Source organism: Dendropsophus ebraccatus, chromosome 14, assembly GCF_027789765.1.
Source record: "Dendropsophus ebraccatus isolate aDenEbr1 chromosome 14, aDenEbr1.pat, whole genome shotgun sequence".
Taxonomy (NCBI): Eukaryota; Metazoa; Chordata; class Amphibia; order Anura; family Hylidae; genus Dendropsophus; species Dendropsophus ebraccatus.
In genome coordinates this window covers 74,578,584-74,595,790 of record NC_091467.1, presented here as the reverse complement: position 1 = coordinate 74,595,790, position 17,207 = coordinate 74,578,584, and the positions used below count along the sequence as shown (strand labels likewise).

Sequence of the window (17,207 nt, the reverse complement as noted above, 5' to 3'; positions counted from 1 at the left end):
GCCTTAAAGGCAATCTTTCATTTTTGGATCATGTGCAAAGTGTCAAAGAAGCCAGGCTCAGCTGCAACATGCATGCCTCCTCCCTCCCCCACACTTCCTGCCTTGACTGATTGATGTGCACGACCCAGTGTTTGAAGACCCTGTACAGGGAGGGAGGGGAGAGGAGGCCTGCAGAATAATACAACTTACAGACTGGGCTATTTGCTAAAGTCTACATGGGGACTTGAGATTCTGTTCTCTTGCAGTCACCTCTAGTACATGTCTTTTAGGGTAGCTTCACACGTACAGGATCCGGGGCAGAAATTAATGCAGCTAAATAACTGCGATGGATCCTGTGCTTGTGAACGTACCCTTGGGTTGTGCTTTCTGGCTTTGGATTTGGTGGGCAAGCCTGCCAGATTTGCAGAGTTTCCCCGAAAATAGGACAGTGTCTTATATTCGTTGTATATGTCTTATGTTTCCATGAAGAAGAATTCACATGTCACATGCACAGCAGGGACAGAATGTATGATATGGCAGCTTGCGGCCACCAGGGGAGCTCACCACAGCACACTCGCACAGCACAGTAAGGACAGTGTACGGTATGGCGGCTTCCGGACACCAGGAAGAGCTCAACACCGCGCACTTGTACAGCACAGCAGGGACATTGTACGGTATGGTGGCTTCCAGCCGCCAGGGGGAGCTCATCACAGCACAGTTGTACAGCACAGCAGGGACAGTGTGTGATATGGCAGCAGGCGACGGGATAACAGCAGACTGTGTGCAGCTCTGCATCTGGTGGTAGGGGACAACAGGGATGGTGGCAGGCAGCCAGCCTCTTGTTGCCTTGCCCGATCATTTACAAGTGACGGAAGGGAACCTGGGGGTTGGCGGCAGGTCACGGTCTTCATGTCCTGCATGCAGCTGCTCTGCAACAGACCGTGAAGGTAGGAGACAGCAGCGGTGGGATAAAAAGAATCCCAGCTGTATGCCCTGGCTTTCTGTTCGGCAGCCATGCTTCCAAACAAAGACTTTACTAGGCCTTACTTCCAGGGGCAGCCTTATATTTAGTAATTCAGCAAAACCTCTGCTAGGTCTTATTTTCGTGGAGGCAGGGTAGTTGTGTAGTACTAATACCGATAGTATGTGATGTCAGTCCCTCCCCCAGCAGGCATAGCAGTCCTCCTTCTAAGGCTTTCCTCATGTCTCATTACCAGGAGGAGGTAGAGAGTGTGGTGTCCATGTTGGTGGAGCAGGCCCGTGTCTTGGCCCGCTCAGGCATGAAGAAGCATCTGCGTGTCCTCCCCATGTACGCCGGTCTCCCTGCTTCGGATCAGATGAAGGTGTTTGAGAGAACCCCCCACAATGTCAGAAAGGTACGGCTGATGCCGATCGGCCCGGGCAGCTTTGTGTAAGACAGTCCGCACTTTCTTCATCTCACATCTGATCTTTTCTTCCCCTTAGGTAGTTGTTGCCACAAACATTGCAGAGACGTCCATCACTATAAATGGGATCTCCTTTGTTATAGACTGCGGTTTCGTTAAGCTGCGGGCGTATGACCCCAAGCGTGCCGTGGAATCACTGGTGTTAGTTCCCGTTTCACAAGCATCGGCCAATCAACGAGCAGGACGCAGTGGGAGGAACCGATCTGGACAGTGCTATAGGTTATATACCGGTAATATGTCATATCTATCTATAGAACAGATCACTGGCGCCTGTACATGCTTCTTAAAGGGATCAGGAAAAACACGGATACTTTCTAGCAAAAACTGCACTGCCCCTGTCCCCAGGTTATATACAGAATATATAGAGTATTATTATGTGTGTGTGTGTGGGGGGGTAGTATATAGAGTGTTATCATACAGTAAGATTATGTAAGTGGGGGGTAGTATATAGAATATTATAGTACGGTGACATTATATAAGTGGGGGGTAGTATATAGAGTGTTATCATACAGTCACAGTATATAAGTGGGGGGTAGTATATAGAGTATCATACAGTGACATTATATAAGTGGGGGTAGTATATAGAATAATATAATACAGTGATATTATATAAGTGCGTGTGTGTTTGGGGGTAGTATATACACAGTGACATTATATAGGGGGTTAGTATGTAGAGTATTATCATACAGTGACAGTATATAAGTGAGGGGGTAGTATATAGAGTATTATAATACAGTGACATTATATAAGTGGGGGGTAGTATATAGAGTATCATACAGTGACAGTATATAAGTGAGGGGGTAGTATATAGAGTAATACAGTGACATTATATAAGTGGGGGGGGGTAGTATATAGAGTATTATAATACAGTGACATTATATAAGTGGGGGGGGGGTAGTATATAGAGTATTATCATACAGTGACAGTATATAAGTGAGGGGGTAGTATATAGAGTATTATAATACAGTGACATTATATAAGTGGGGGGGTAGTATATAGAGTAATACAGTCACCGTATATAAGTGAGGGGGTAGTATATAGAGTAATACAGTGACAGTATATAAGTGAGGGGGTAGTATATAGAGTAATACAGTGACAGTATATAAGTGAGGGGGTAGTATATAGAGTAATACAGTGACAGTATATAAGTGAGGGGGTAGTATATAGAGTATCATACAGTGACCGTATATAAGTGAGGGGGTAGTATATAGAGTATTATAATACGGTGACATTATATAAGTGGGGGGGGGGGTAGTATATAGAGTATTATCATACAGTGACAGTATATAAGTGGGGGGGGTAGTATATAGAGTATTATCATACAGTGACAGTATATAAGTGAGGGGGTAGTATATAGAGTATTATAATACGGTGACAGTATATAAGTGGGGGGGGTAGTATATAGAGTATCATACAGTGACAGTATATAAGTGAGGGGGTAGTATATAGAGTAATAAAGTGACATTATATAAGTGGGGGGGTAGTATATAGAGTATTATACAGTAACATTATATAAGTGGGGGGGTAGTATATAGAGTATTATACAGTGACAGTATATAAGTGGGGGGGGGGTAGTATATAGAGTATTATACAGTGACATTATATAAGTGGGGGGTAGTATATAGAGTATTATACAGTGACATTATATAAGTGGGGGGTAGTATATAGAGTATCATACAGTGACAGTATATAAGGTGGGGGGGTAGTATATAGAGTATTATACAGTGACATTATATAAGTGGGGGGTAGTATATAGAGTATCATACAGTGACAGTATATAAGGTGGGGGGGTAGTATATAGAGTATTATACAGTGACAGTATATAAGTGAGGGGGTAGTATATAGAATAATACAGTGACATTATATAAGTGGGGGGGTAGTATATAGAGTATTATACAGTGACATTATATAAGTGGGGGGGGGGTAGTATATAGAGTATTATACAGTGACAGTATATAAGTGGGGGGGGGTAGTATATAGAGTATTATACAGTGACATTATATAAGTGGGGGGTAGTATATAGAATAATACAGTGACATTATATATAAGTGGGGGGTAGTATATAGAGTATCATACAGTGACAGTATATAAGTGGGGGGGTAGTATATAGAGTATTATACAGTGACAGTATATAAGTGGGGGGGGGGTAGTATATAGAGTATTATACAGTGACATTATATAAGTGGGGGGTAGTATATAGAATAATACAGTGACATTATATATAAGTGGGGGGTAGTATATAGAGTATCATACAGTGACAGTATATAAGTGGGGGGGTAGTATATAGAGTATTATACAGTGACAGTATATAAGTGGGGGGTAGTATATAGAGTATTATACAGTGACAGTATATAAGTGAGGGGGTAGTATATAGAATAATACAGTGACATTATATAAGTGGGGGGGTAGTATATAGAGTATTATACAGTGACATTATATAAGTGGGGGGGGGTAGTATATAGAGTATTATACAGTGACAGTATATAAGTGGGGGGGTAGTATATAGAGTATTATACAGTGACAGTATATAAGTGGGGGGGGGTAGTATATAGAGTATTATACAGTGACAGTATATAAGTGGGGGGGTAGTATATAGAGTATTATACAGTGACAGTATATAAGTGAGGGGGTAGTATATAGAATAATACAGTGACATTATATATAAGTGGGGGGTAGTATATAGAGTATTATACAGTGACATTATATAAGTGGGGGGGGGGTAGTATATAGAGTATTATACAGTGACAGTATATAAGTGGGGGGGTAGTATATAGAGTATTATACAGTGACAGTATATAAGTGGGGGGTAGTATATAGAGTATTATAACACAGTCATGGGACTTGTAGTTGTGCAGCAGCCTGGGAGCCTGATCTTATACCTTACAGTGAGTGATAAGGATATTATATGGCAGTGCTTCTCAAACTGTGAGGCGCCCCCTAGTTGTTGGTGAGGCCCAGTTTTCACAAAAGTAACTATGATTTGCTTTGGCTACGTTCACATCAGCATTTTTCTTTTTTTCTAACGGATCTGTCTATATCAATAAAACGGATGAGCATAAACTGATGAGCAGACTGATGCAAACTGATTGCAAAATGTTCATCTTTATTTAATGGTCCGTTTGTATTTTGGCTTAAACAAAGCTGACTTTTGTACATCAGTCAGCATCCGTTTTTCTATCCGTTTATTTTGGTTTCTTGCTGCTTCTGCGCATGCTCAGTGCATAAACGGATGAAAACAAACGGATGTGAACGGAAATACCTTCCGTTTTACATCTGTCCTCATTGACTACAATGTAAAAAAAACCCCGAAGTGCTCCGTTTGTGACCCGTTTTTTTGAAACGGAAAGAAAAATACTGCAAACACAATGTTTTCCTCCATTCAAAAAAACGGATCTTGAAGGGATTGCATGCAAACGAAGCACAATTAGGGCAAACGGAGCACACTAATATATCATGGGAATCTACGGGGATTTTAACAGATCCGACAGTTTCCGTTTTGCTTACTCCAAAACGGAAAAGGTAGACGGAATGGTGCCGGATGGTCAAACGCTGATGTGAACGTAGCCTTAGTAGTCCTTTTGCTCTTTGCAAAGTTCTCCATTTTAACAACATTATTAATTTATTTCATACTTGCTTTATTGCTATATATATAGAGCTTGGGAGACGGGTGAAAGGCGGCCCTAGCAGTATTTTCAGCTTTTAAATGGACTTTCACCACAGATGAGGCCCAGGCCCCCTCTTGGTCAGTCTGGTGAGGCCCAGGCATCCTCTTGGTCAGTCTGGTGAGGCCCAGGCCCGCTCTTGGTCAGTCTGGTGAGGCCCAGGCATCCTCTTGGTCAGTCTGGTGAGGCCCAGGCATCCTCTTGGTCAGTCTGGTGAGGCCCAGGCCCCCTCTTGGTCAGTCTGGTGAGGCCCAGGCGCCCTCTTGGTCAGTCTGGTGAGGCCCAGGCCCCCTCTTGGTCAGTCTGGTGAGGCCCAGGCCCCCTCTTGGTCAGTCTGGTGAGGCCCAGGCCCCCTCTTGGTCAGTCTGGTGAGGCCCAGGCCCCCTCTTGGTCAGTCTGGTGAGGCCCAGGCCCCCTCTTGGTCAGTCTGGTGAGGCCCAGGCCCCCTCTTGGTCAGTCTGGTGAGGCCCAGGCCCCCTCTTGGTCAGTCTGGTGAGGCCCAGGCCCCCTCTTGGTCAGTCTGGTGAGGCCCAGGCATCCTCTTGGTCAGTCTGGTGAGGCCCAGGCACCCTCTTGGTCAGTCTGGTGAGGCCCAGGCACCCTCTTGGTCAGTCTGGTGAGGCCCAGGCATCCTCTTGGTCAGTCTGGTGAGGCCCAGGCACCCTCTTGGTCAGTCTGGTGAGGCCCAGGCACCCTCTTGGTCAGTCTGGTGAGGCCCAGGCACCCTCTTGGTCAGTCTGGTGAGGCCCAGGCACCCTCTTGCTCAGTCTGGTGAGGCCCAGGCACCCTCTTGGTCAGTCTGGTGAGGCCCAGGCACCCTCTTGGTCAGTCTGGTGAGGCCCAGGCATCCTCTTGGTCAGTCTGGTGAGGCCCAGGCATCCTCTTGGTCAGTCTGGTGAGGCCCAGGCATCCTCTTGGTCAGTCTGGTGAGGCCCAGGCATCCTCTTGGTCAGTCTGGTGAGGCCCAGGCATCCTCTTGGTCAGTCTGGTGAGGCCCAGGCACCCTCTTGGTCAGTCTGGTGAGGCCCAGGCACCCTCTTGGTCAGTCTGGTGAGGCCCAGGCACCCTCTTGGTCAGTCTGGTGAGGCCCAGGCACCCTCTGGGTCAGTCTGGTGAGGCCCAGGCACCCTCTTGGTCAGTCTGGTGAGGCCCAGGCACCCTCTTGGTCAGTCTGGTGAGGCCCAGGCACCCTCTTGGTCAGTCTGGTGAGGCCCAGGCATCCTCTTGGTCTGTTGGGTGAGGCTCCAATAGAAAAAGTTTGAGAAACACGGTTATATGGAGTGCATTATTCCTTACATCACTTCAGCTGCTGCAGAACCTCTGCAGACCATTCATATGAAATGTACTTGTTCTTTTCATAAAGAGCCTGTAGCATCATGTTCTGCAGCAGGGCTGTATAATGCACGATGCAGCTGCTGCAGAACCTCTTTATAGTCACAAACCACATGGTAGTTAATACACGGACATCACGGGAGAAGCAGCTTCCTGCCAAAGTGCTGCGTGCCAGACGGCAAGCTCTGCAGTTGGAATGTGTATACTGCTCCTGTCTCCATTGCTGTCTATGGCAGTAATAATAATTATACAGCACATAAGAAACACAAACTCCTAGAGACATCTGCAATGCCGCCTCCTCTGCTTACACACAATCTGGCCACATCCCACCATGGCTTCTCTTCCCTCACCCCTCCCATAGCGCCTCGGGCCCCAGAATACAATGGAATAGCATTACACGTATATGTTACACATGCCGGGTCACGTCCCCCATAGGTGTGTAATTGGGAGACTCTTCATATGTTAATATAATCAACCGTCTCTCCCGCCATTATAACCGAATGACTGATGTATGGAAGTCTCAGCGTTCGGCGCGCTGCCTGTTCTGCTGGGAGGCTGGAGCCATTGTTATAGAGAGCCGCTGTCCTGTCCAGCACACAGCTCTGCTCTCATCCCTGCACCTATACCTGTATGTTAGGCCTGGTGTTTTCCCAATTAATTTAGTAGGGAAGTCAAAATCTGCAGCCTATCTATCATGTGTGAACATGCCCTAAAGGAGCTAAGCGTGTCTGGTGCTCACACATAATATACTGTGTATAGCATAGGAGTGGGTGGGGGGTGGGCGTTCTAGCAGGACACAACTTTAAAGGAGTAGTTCACCCAAAAAAAAAAATATATATTTTATATATATATATATATATATATATATATATATATATATATATATATATATATATAATCTTTTTTTAAAATAACTGGTGCCACAGATTTGTAATTTACTTCTATTTAAAAATCTCCAGTCTTCCAGTACAGCTACCTGTACTTATCAGCTGCTGTATGTCCTGCAGGAAGTGGTGTATTCTCTCCAGTCTGACACAGTGCTCTCTGCTGCCCCCTCTGTCCATGTCAGGAACTGTCCAGAGCAGCAGCAAATCCCCGTAGAAAACCTCTCCTGCTCTGGACAGTTCCTGACATGGACAGAGGTGGCAGCAGAGAGCACTGTGTCACACTGGAGAGAATACACCACTTCCTGCAGGACATACAGCAGCTGATAAGCACTGGAAGACTGGAGATTTTTAAGTTGAAGTAATTTACAAATCAATATAACTTTCTGTTACCAGTTGATTTAAAAGAAATGTTTTTTTTTTTTTTTTTTTGCTTGAGTGCCCCTTCAAGACCGCCTACTTTCTGTTCAGTAGTTTTGCATACATTGTATGTATTTTCATCAGTACAGATATACAGGCATATGGCACCCGTTGCAGCCAACACACAAGTAATCCAGCACCATCTCCAGATCACTGACAATTGCAGATCCATGTGAGATCTAGCAGCGTGACTCTCCTAGTCTAGTAACTACTACTCCATCCATGCTGACCCTGATGATGGTGCCGCTCTCATATCCTATTACAGTACTATAGTAGTGGATTCACAGGTGCGATCATTGTGACTCAGCCTTGTGCTATTGTTACATTCAGGAGGTTATTATAATGTAGGTCAATGAATAGTGTGAAAATAGAGGAGCAGATATAACACAGCAGTCACACTCTCCACGGCTTCTATGTTGTGCAAGTGGGCAAGTGATTGTGTTAAAGGGGTTGTTCACCCAATTTTTTTTCTTTCAAATCAGCTGGTGCCAGAAAGTGCCAGAGATTTGTCATTTACTTCTGTTAAAAAAATCTTCAGTCTTCCAGCACTTATCAATTCTCCTCCAGACAGAAGACAACTGTGTAGTGTCTCCTATAGGTGACAACCTTGTAGGTCATCGTCTGACCTATTAAAGAGGCTCAGAATCAAGCCAGACACCCATTGGTGGATTTCAGGGGATCTCCTCAGTGAGAACCAAGACCCCCAGAGCTGCGTCAGAGGCCGAATTGCACGTTGTTGTCTCTCCTTAAAGGACAAGTCCGGCTAAAATTTTTATTAAAGTATTGTATTGCTCCCTAAAAGTTATACAAATCCCAAATATACACTTATTATGGGAAATGCTTATAAAGTGCTTTTTTCCCTGCACTTACTACTGCATCAAAGCTTAACTCCCTGGATAACATGGTGATGTCACTTCCTGGATAACATGGTGATGTCACAACCTGACTCCCAGAGCTGTGCAGGCTGTGGCTGCTGGAGAGGATGATGGCAGAGGGATGCTCAGTGTCCCTCCAGTGCCCTGTGTCCCTCATTGTCCCCCCTGCCATCATCCTCTCCAGCAGCCACAGCCAGTACAGCTCTGGGAGTCGGGTCCTAACATCACTATGTTATGCAGGAAGTGACATCACCATGTTATGCAGGAAGTGACATCACCATGTTATGCAGGAAGTGACATCACCATGTTATGCAGGAAGTGACATCACCATGTTATGCAGGAAGTGACATCACCATGTTATGCAGGAAGTGACATCACCATGTTATGCAGGAAGTGACATCACCATGTTATCCAGGAAGTGACATCACCATGTTATGCAGGAAGTGACATCACCATGTTCTCCAGTCATGACGTATCAGGGGATCAGGAGCTGGTGACACCTTCCAGCCATATATTCTCCTTATATGTCTCTCTGTTATTTCTAGAGGAGGATTTCCAGAAGCTTCCACCGTCCACAGTGCCAGAGATGCAGAGGAGTAACCTGTCCCCGGTCATCCTGCAGCTGAAGGCTCTGGGCATCGACAACGTCCTGCGCTTCCACTTCTTATCGGTGAGTGAAGCGACAAGTTAACTTATTGGAGACATTTATCACTGTTGCGTCTCTGGCGTACACCACAGGAGAGGGGCAGATTCTTACCTTTTCAGTGGCGTGCGTCAGCCGTAACCCCCACTCGCCTGATGGGTAGGCGAGGGGGACAGGTGCGCCTCTTAGAAAATCCGGCCAGGAAATTGGGACAGGGCTTAATTTAAAGGGGTTGTTCATGCCTAAATTTTTTCTTTCAAATTAACTGGTGCCAGAACCTGCCAGTCTTCCAGTACTTATCAGCTGCTGTATGTTTCACAGGAAGTGGTGTTCTTTCCAGTCTGGAGAGCAGGAGAGGCTTTCTGTGGGGATTTACTGCTTCTCTGGACAATTCCTGACTTGGACAGCTGTGGCAGCAGAGAGCACTGTGTAAGGGTATGTGCACACTACGGAATCCAGACGGAACACGCACCACGGATTCCGCAGCTTGCACCTGCTAACGGACACTGTCAGCCGCTCGCATTTCCGATTCTACCATAAGCTTCTATGAAGTGCCAGATTCCATTGTCTGCCCAAATTTTTTCTTTTTGGCAAACTACCCCTTTAAGACTGGCATATGAGTATGCTAAGGGTGTTATTACACGGGCTGAGCAGGGCCCGATAATAACTGCAAACGAGCGCCGATTACCTATCCAGGCTGCAGGGCTCCTCTTGCAGTCTTCTTCTCCCGGTCCTGCGCGCTTCAGCTTCTGAGTGGCTTGCCTCAGCTGACAGGCCGCTCAGCCAATTACTGGCTGCAGCTGTCCCGGACAGTGACTGGCTCCGCTCTGAAGCTGCAGCACGCGGGACCCGGGGAGAAGAAGACCGCAAGAGGAGCCCTGCAGCCTGGATAGGTAATGTAAATTGTCAGTCGCTGGCTACGCACCGCTATTACACGTAGAGATGCGCGGTCGGTGCCCGACAATTATAGGTTTAAACCTTTATCAGCGATCAGCCGGAGATCGTTGTCATCGGCTGATCGTTGTAACTACTCCACGGAGCTCCATGGAATAGGCACCTAAGTGTCCCCCATTGTGCTGTGAAACCCTTTAAAGTGCTTGTCCTGTGTGTACATCCCCCTCCTCAGGACCGGCTTCTATGAGCCAAAATGGCAAGACTGTGAAAGCATCGCCTGTCACTGATGGCCGTCCGGGTGATCGGTCGTTCCTCTGAACAGCTGCCATGTCATCCCTTTAACTCCATGTTCTCTGCCTTGTATCTAACATTTGCTTGTAATGTAGTAAATCATCTGCTTATAACCTTCTCCTTCTATTGGCAGCCGCCCCCAGCACAGTCTATGGTTCAGGCTTTGGAGCTGCTCTATGCGCTGGGAGGTAAGGGTTTGTAATGCAGGATTCTAGGGGTCCCTGCGCCCATTTACATAGCAGGAGTTGGGGGGGGGGGGAGGCTATAGCACGATTATTCACACGGCCCTTTGCTGCAATGAGCCGGAGGTCACATGTCTCATATCACGTCGGGATATATGTATAGATGGATAGATAGATATATGAATATATGTATAGATCACTGTTTGCTGATTGTGAGATTCCTACACTAGTCTGCGGGAGTTCTATCTCTCTATAATTCTCTGTGTCTGCGGCCAGTGTTCTACCCCCTTCAAGTGGTTTTGACTACTACTCTCATCATCTACTAAAACAGTATTATTCCCATTATGAGACCAGACTTCTCCCCTCTTCCAGGCTTGGATAAGCACTGTCGCCTCACTGAACCTCTTGGTGTTAGAATGGCGGAGTTCCCTCTGAACCCCATGTTTGCCAAGATGCTGCTGGAGTCTGGTAAGTCGGAGTATTGTGTACGTGTCCATGTGTTACTGTACGTGACCTCTGCATGCGGAGCGCTATAGTTCCCCGTAAACCTGGACTGTTGTCTCATCTTACAGGTAACTTTGGATGTTCTGCTGAAATTCTAAGCATCGCGGCAATGATGCAGATTCAGAACGTGTTTGTCGTTCCTCCAAACCAGAAAGCACAAGCGGTAAGTGCCCAGAATGGTGAAGATGACACAGAAAGTGACGGTGGCCCTACAGACCTACACTGAGGGCCCTACAGACCTACACTGAGGGCCCTACAGACCTACACTGAGGGCCCTACAGACCTACACTGAGGGCCCTACAGACCTACACTGAGGGCCCTACAGACCTACACTGAGGGCCCTACAGACCTACACTGAGGGCCCTACAGACCTACACTGAGGGCCCTACAGACCTACACTGAGGGCCCTACAGACCTACACTGAGGGCCCTATGACACACAGGTCGATATCACTCTATGTAACAAAGAGAACAATCAGCCGAAGAGACAATCAGGCAGCTGATTATTGCCTATTGGCAAGTTTGAAAATCATCGTCTGATAGTATAAAATATTGACTCTGTTACTTACCTGTCCAGGTTCCCCCAGAGTCCTCAGATCTGGTCTGTGGTTTTCCCCAGTCTCTGCATCTGCAGCTCTTACTTCTGGTCCCGTCTGTGAGGTGACAGGCTGCTCAGCCAACCACTGGCCAAGACAGAACAGCACCGCGGTTAATGATTGGGTGAGTGGCCTGTCACCTCACAGTTGGGACCAGAAGGCAGAGCTGCAGCCGTGAAGACCGGGGAATCCCTCAGACATGACCTGAGGACACTGGGGGAGCCTGGACAGGTAAGTAATAGTTTTATTATTTTACACCGAAGCAAGGTCTGCATGGACATCTCTAACTATTTTATATACACATACATACAGCAAGGCCTGCACGGACATTGCTAACTATATATATATATATATATATATATATATATATATATATATATATATATATATATATATATACATACATACATACATACATACATACATACATACATACATACATACAGGAAGGCCTGCACGGACATTGCTAGTTATATACATTCATACAGCAAGGCCTATGTATAGATACGTTGGATAAACCTCACAACCTACACACTTGGTGCATTCATAGAGTATCATTAGCCTAACAATCCTTGTATTTTTTGGTATGTTGGTATACTAAATAAAGTATGGAATAGCATAATAGACTACCATAATAACTAGTTGAAATAGTATACAACATGTTCTAGATTTTTCAGCTTATTAAGGCACCCTATGGGTGATGGATCTGACTATATACCTACATAGGGGGATACCTCTCTAGCCTCTAGTGGGGGTGCCCACCAGGTGCCTGTAATGGTTTATTCATCTTCGGCGGCTGTTAAAGGCGTTGTTCACCAAAAAGAACTTTTTTTTATATCAGCTGGTGCCAGAAAATTGCAATTTACTTCTATTAAAAAATCTTCAGTCTTCCTGTACTTATCAGCTGCTGTGTGTCCTGCAGGAAGTGGTGTATTCTTTCCAGTCTGGAGAGCAGGAGAGGTTTCCTATGGGTATTTCCTGCTGCTCTGGACAGTTCCGGACATGGACAGAGGTGGCATACAGCAGCTGATAAGTACTGGACGACTGGAGATTTTTAAATGGAAGTAAATTACAAATCTCTGGCACTTGCTGGAACCAGTTGATTTGAAAGAAAAAAAATAGAGCACAAGTCTTGTGCTTTCTTCCTATTTGTTTACCACTGAACTTCTTCACAACTTCTGTTCACAGACAAGAGAACACCGGAAGTTTGCGGTGGAGGAGGGCGATCACCTCACCATGTTAAATGTGTTTGAGGCTTTTATTAAGGTAAGAGATGGAGTCCGTCCTTGGGAGCAGCTAGAAGGAGCTCATCACATGTCTGCATTGTCTTAAGGGCCTATTACACGGGTCGACAGAGGAGCAAACGAGCGCTCTCAGCGCTCGTTTGCGCCTCATTCCCCGCTCGCTGCCGCCGCTATTCAACGCGGCTGCAGCAAGCGGGTGAGTGCGGGAGGGGGCGGCGGGGAGCTGCGGGGGGGCTGCCCGGGGGATCGCTGATCGTCCGGGCAGCCCATAGGATATAGCAGCGTCTGCTGCCGACGCTCCTATTCAACGGAGCGACGGCAGCAGATCGCTGACGGCTGATCGATGCACTCTATTCTACGGGACGATTATCGTCCGTAGCGGCCGATATCGGCCGAATACGGACGATAATCGTTCCGTGGAATAGGGCCTTTACAGAGCAGAAAATCTTTGCCCCTCCCCCCCTTCTGCCGATATATTGGGGTGCACCGTCAGTGTATGTAGCCTAGTTTGTTGCATAATTCCCATCATGCCTGGAGAGCCAAAGCTAAAGCCTCTCTCTCGCAGCTGATAGAGTCGAGGGAGAGAAGGATCAGGCATGGCGGACTTCAACTGCCTGATCTGTATTTGAAAAGAAAAGCCGCTGACGGGAGTGCGGAGAAGCTTTGGCTGTGCAGGCATGATGGGAGTAGTAGTTTTGCAGCAGTTAAAGAGCCGTTAGTTTGACACTTTTGTTAGTATACCTTCTGTTTCTTGCAGTTTAACAAGAGCTCCCAGTGGTGTCAGCAGCGATTCCTCAACTACAAGGGGCTGATGAGAGCCGTCACCGTGCGGGAACAGCTCAAGAAGCTTCTCAGCAAGTTCAAGGTGCCCAAGATCTCTAGTGAAGGTGAGCAGGTGACAGTGAACGGCATTGTGGGTCTCGGTTATCATTGGGAGAGATCACAGGACCATTAATAACCCCTTAACGACCAGTGCCGTACATTTACACCCCCGCAGCCTGGGCCTTGGTGCAAGAGGGCGTAACTGTACGCCCCTCCACGGTACCGGGCTATGAACCAGGCTCAGGAGCTGAGCTCTCTTCATAGCAGGTGAGGACCGGCTGCTATCAGCAGCTAGGCCCTCACCCTCAATGGCGGGCAGTTTTACTGTAAAGTACATTACGTAAACACGAAACCCCCCAAAATTTGCAGAATTTCATTTGTTATCCCAATTTCATCCCATAAATGATATTTTCGGGGTTCCCTCATTAATTTTATGGTAGATTGAAGGATACCATTACAAAGTAAACCTGTTCCTGAAAATAAGACCTCATACGGCCCTGTAGCTGGAAAAATGAAAGAGTTATAGCTCTTAGAAGGCGAGGAGGAAAAACAAAAACGCGAACTAAAAAATGGGTGTGGTTCTTAAGGGGTTAAAGGGGTATTCCACTCAAACATAACTTTTTATATGTTGCTGCCCATGGTGAGACTAACAATGTGTTATTATCTTGTTATTTGTATTATCTATTCAGTCTCCTTCCCCTAGTTCTGAGCTGCTGTTTTCTGTGTGTGAGCTTTTCTCTCTGTCTCCCCCTCCTTCCTTCTGAGACAGCCGATGTAAACAAGTCCCTGGCAGGCTTTATCTGCAACATTGTAGCTTCTTTGTAATGCTGAGAGGATTAATCACAGTGAGTCCATTAGCAGCTTGATTTCAGAATAATCCTCCCAGTATTACCAAGAAGCTACAATGTTGCAGATAAAGCCTGCCAAGGACTTGTTTACATGAGCTGTCTCTGAAGGGAGGGGGAAGGAGGGGGAGACAGAGAGAAAAGCTCACACACAGATTTTTGTGTCTTCAGCAGAAAGCAGCAGCTGAGAACTGGGGGAAGGAGACTGAATAGATAATAACAAGTATGGAAGGAATTGTTAGTCTCACCATGGGCAGCAACATATCAAAGGTTAGTGGAATACTCCCTAAATGCTTTCACTGTACAATAGCAGGGACGTGTCATCTGCTGTATGCAGTGTTTTAGATCTGCCACCCCTGTCCTCGGGCTGTGTGTGGTATAACAGTTCAGCTTCATTCACTTCAACAGAACTGAGCTGCCAAACCCCCACTCCCAACCTGAGGACAGGAAAGGGAAGGTTTCTGGAAAAAATTAGCCACATTTTTCTAATCCTGGATAGTCATTTGGGTGGAGCTAGAAAGACATGAGAGAGTACAAAATACTCAGGGGACCTTGGTGAGCAAAACCAGCCAGGATTGTGAGCATTTCATTTTTTAGCTCTTCGGTGGAATACCCCTTTAACCCCTTAGCGACCCATGACGTCTCTGATACGTCATGGTGCCGCTTGGGGGGTTCAGAGAGGGGTTGGAGGGGGAAGATAGCAAGATATTACTATACGCAGACGATATTCTGTTATTTGTCTTAGAACCAGATAAGTCTGTTCCAAGCATAATTAACAACCTGGAGCAGTTTGGTGCTCTTTCAGGGTTGGAAATAAACTGGGGGAAGTCCTGGCTTCTCCCATTGGATGAGGAAATTAATAGTCCAATTGGTGAAGTGAGGATAGCCAAGAAAAATGAGGCCTTGGAGTATTTGGGAATAAAAATAACGGCAAAGGGGGAAGATTTTATTCCAGCAAATCTCACGCCCTTTCTACAGAATTTGGAGAAGCGGGTAGGGATTTGGAAGAAGTTACCTCTTTCGATGGCCGACCGTTTGGCCATTATAAAAATGGTGGTTCTTCCCCAGTTGCTGTTTTTGTTTGGTGCAGCCCCGGTATGGGTAAGCGATAAATGGATAAAAAAAATAGAAGTATTATTAGGTAGTTTGATCTGGGGAAGAAAGCGGGTACGTATTAAATATGAGAAATTTAGTCTTCACAGTCAGAGGGGAGGGTACTCTATGCCAAATCTTAGAGTTTATTTTTTGTCTTCACAGCTGGCAGTTTTGGTTAAAAATCAGAGTAATCCACTTAGTTGTTATTTGAGATTAAAATACAAGGCACACAGTATATTTGAATTATTAGAATCTGGGAGGCTGAACTCAAATCATCCTCCTGACTGCACAATAGAGCACTTAATGGTGTTGGTGTGGAAGTCATTGAAAGGTTTATGCAACATAGGTGGGCATCTGTTATGTACCCCAATTTGGGATAATAGTAATTTTCCGGAATTTGAGAAAATTCAAAATAAACAATTTTGGGTAGATAAAGGTCTTATAGGGGTAGCACAGTTATTTCACCAGGGGAAAGTTCGTAGTTTTAGTGAGGTGGCCGTAGAATTCCGGCTTGAGCACAAGCATGTTTTTTATTATTTACAGCTGGTTCACGCAGCGAGCCAGTCTGTAAACAAAAGTTTGTTTAGTTTATCTCAGAATACGGTTATGCACACCTTAATGGGAATGGGGGATATGAGAAGGGGTGTATCGCTTATCTATAAACGTATGATATTGGATATTAAAATAAAGGCAGACTTTAGTTGTCGCTCTAAGTGGCAAGAGAACTGGGGGGTGATTTCGGATGAGAGCTGGGATAATATTGTTCAGAATATTGGTAAGGTTTCATTATGCGAGGAGCATAAACTAACCCAGTTTAGGATCCTACACAGGAGCTATTACTCCCCTGCTCAGATGTATAAAATGCAGCTTAGGGAGACTTCATGTTGTCAGCGTTGTACTAATTCTGAGGCAGATATAGCCCATATGTTTTGGGATTGTCCAGTAATTCAAAGATTTTGGAATGAGGTAGCAAGGAGTTTAGATACAAAGCTGGGTTATAATTTACCTTTAACTCCTTATATAGCCATTTTGGGTGCAACTCCTATACTATCTGAGCGAGATGATGCTATATTAGTTTTAAGAACTCTATTTTATGCCAGACTAACGATTTTGAGAAATTGGGTGAATGTTGACTCGCCGTCAGCGAAAGAATGGGTAAATGTAGTCTCGAAAATAAAGAAATATGAGCAGGTCTGGTATACTAGAAAAGGAATAAAGGGAGAAAGGACTTACTTACGGGTCTGGCAGAAATGGTAGGTGTTTTTTTTTTTTTTTTTCCTTCTTTTTCTCTCTCACGAGCCAGGGTGGTTGGGTGGGGGGAGTTGGGAGGGTGGGGGTAAGTGTGGGTTTGGGAAGGGGAGGGTCTTAAGAATAATCATAATGTAGTAATATTTATTACTCATTGTTTATATTTGTGCAATCTACGTATTTATTGGTAAAAATAAAAATTAAAAAAAAAAAGATTACCACGACAAGGTGAACTAGCATGCAGATA

General features: G+C 45.7%; 1 protein-coding gene across 1 annotated transcript in view; it reads left to right on the top strand.

Annotated features, from left to right (window-relative positions):
• DHX35 (DEAH-box helicase 35) overlaps positions 1 to 17,207 on the top strand; it is a 30,999-nt gene that overhangs the window by 8,565 nt on the left and 5,227 nt on the right. Inside the window, exons 11-18 of the mRNA XM_069952024.1 lie at positions 1,197 to 1,355; positions 1,444 to 1,654; positions 9,143 to 9,267; positions 10,559 to 10,613; positions 10,980 to 11,075; positions 11,180 to 11,274; positions 12,895 to 12,972; positions 13,708 to 13,837. Of these exons, the coding sequence (XP_069808125.1) occupies positions 1,197 to 1,355; positions 1,444 to 1,654; positions 9,143 to 9,267; positions 10,559 to 10,613; positions 10,980 to 11,075; positions 11,180 to 11,274; positions 12,895 to 12,972; positions 13,708 to 13,837 (949 nt within the window). The remainder of the gene's footprint in view (positions 1 to 1,196; positions 1,356 to 1,443; positions 1,655 to 9,142; positions 9,268 to 10,558; positions 10,614 to 10,979; positions 11,076 to 11,179; positions 11,275 to 12,894; positions 12,973 to 13,707; positions 13,838 to 17,207) is intronic.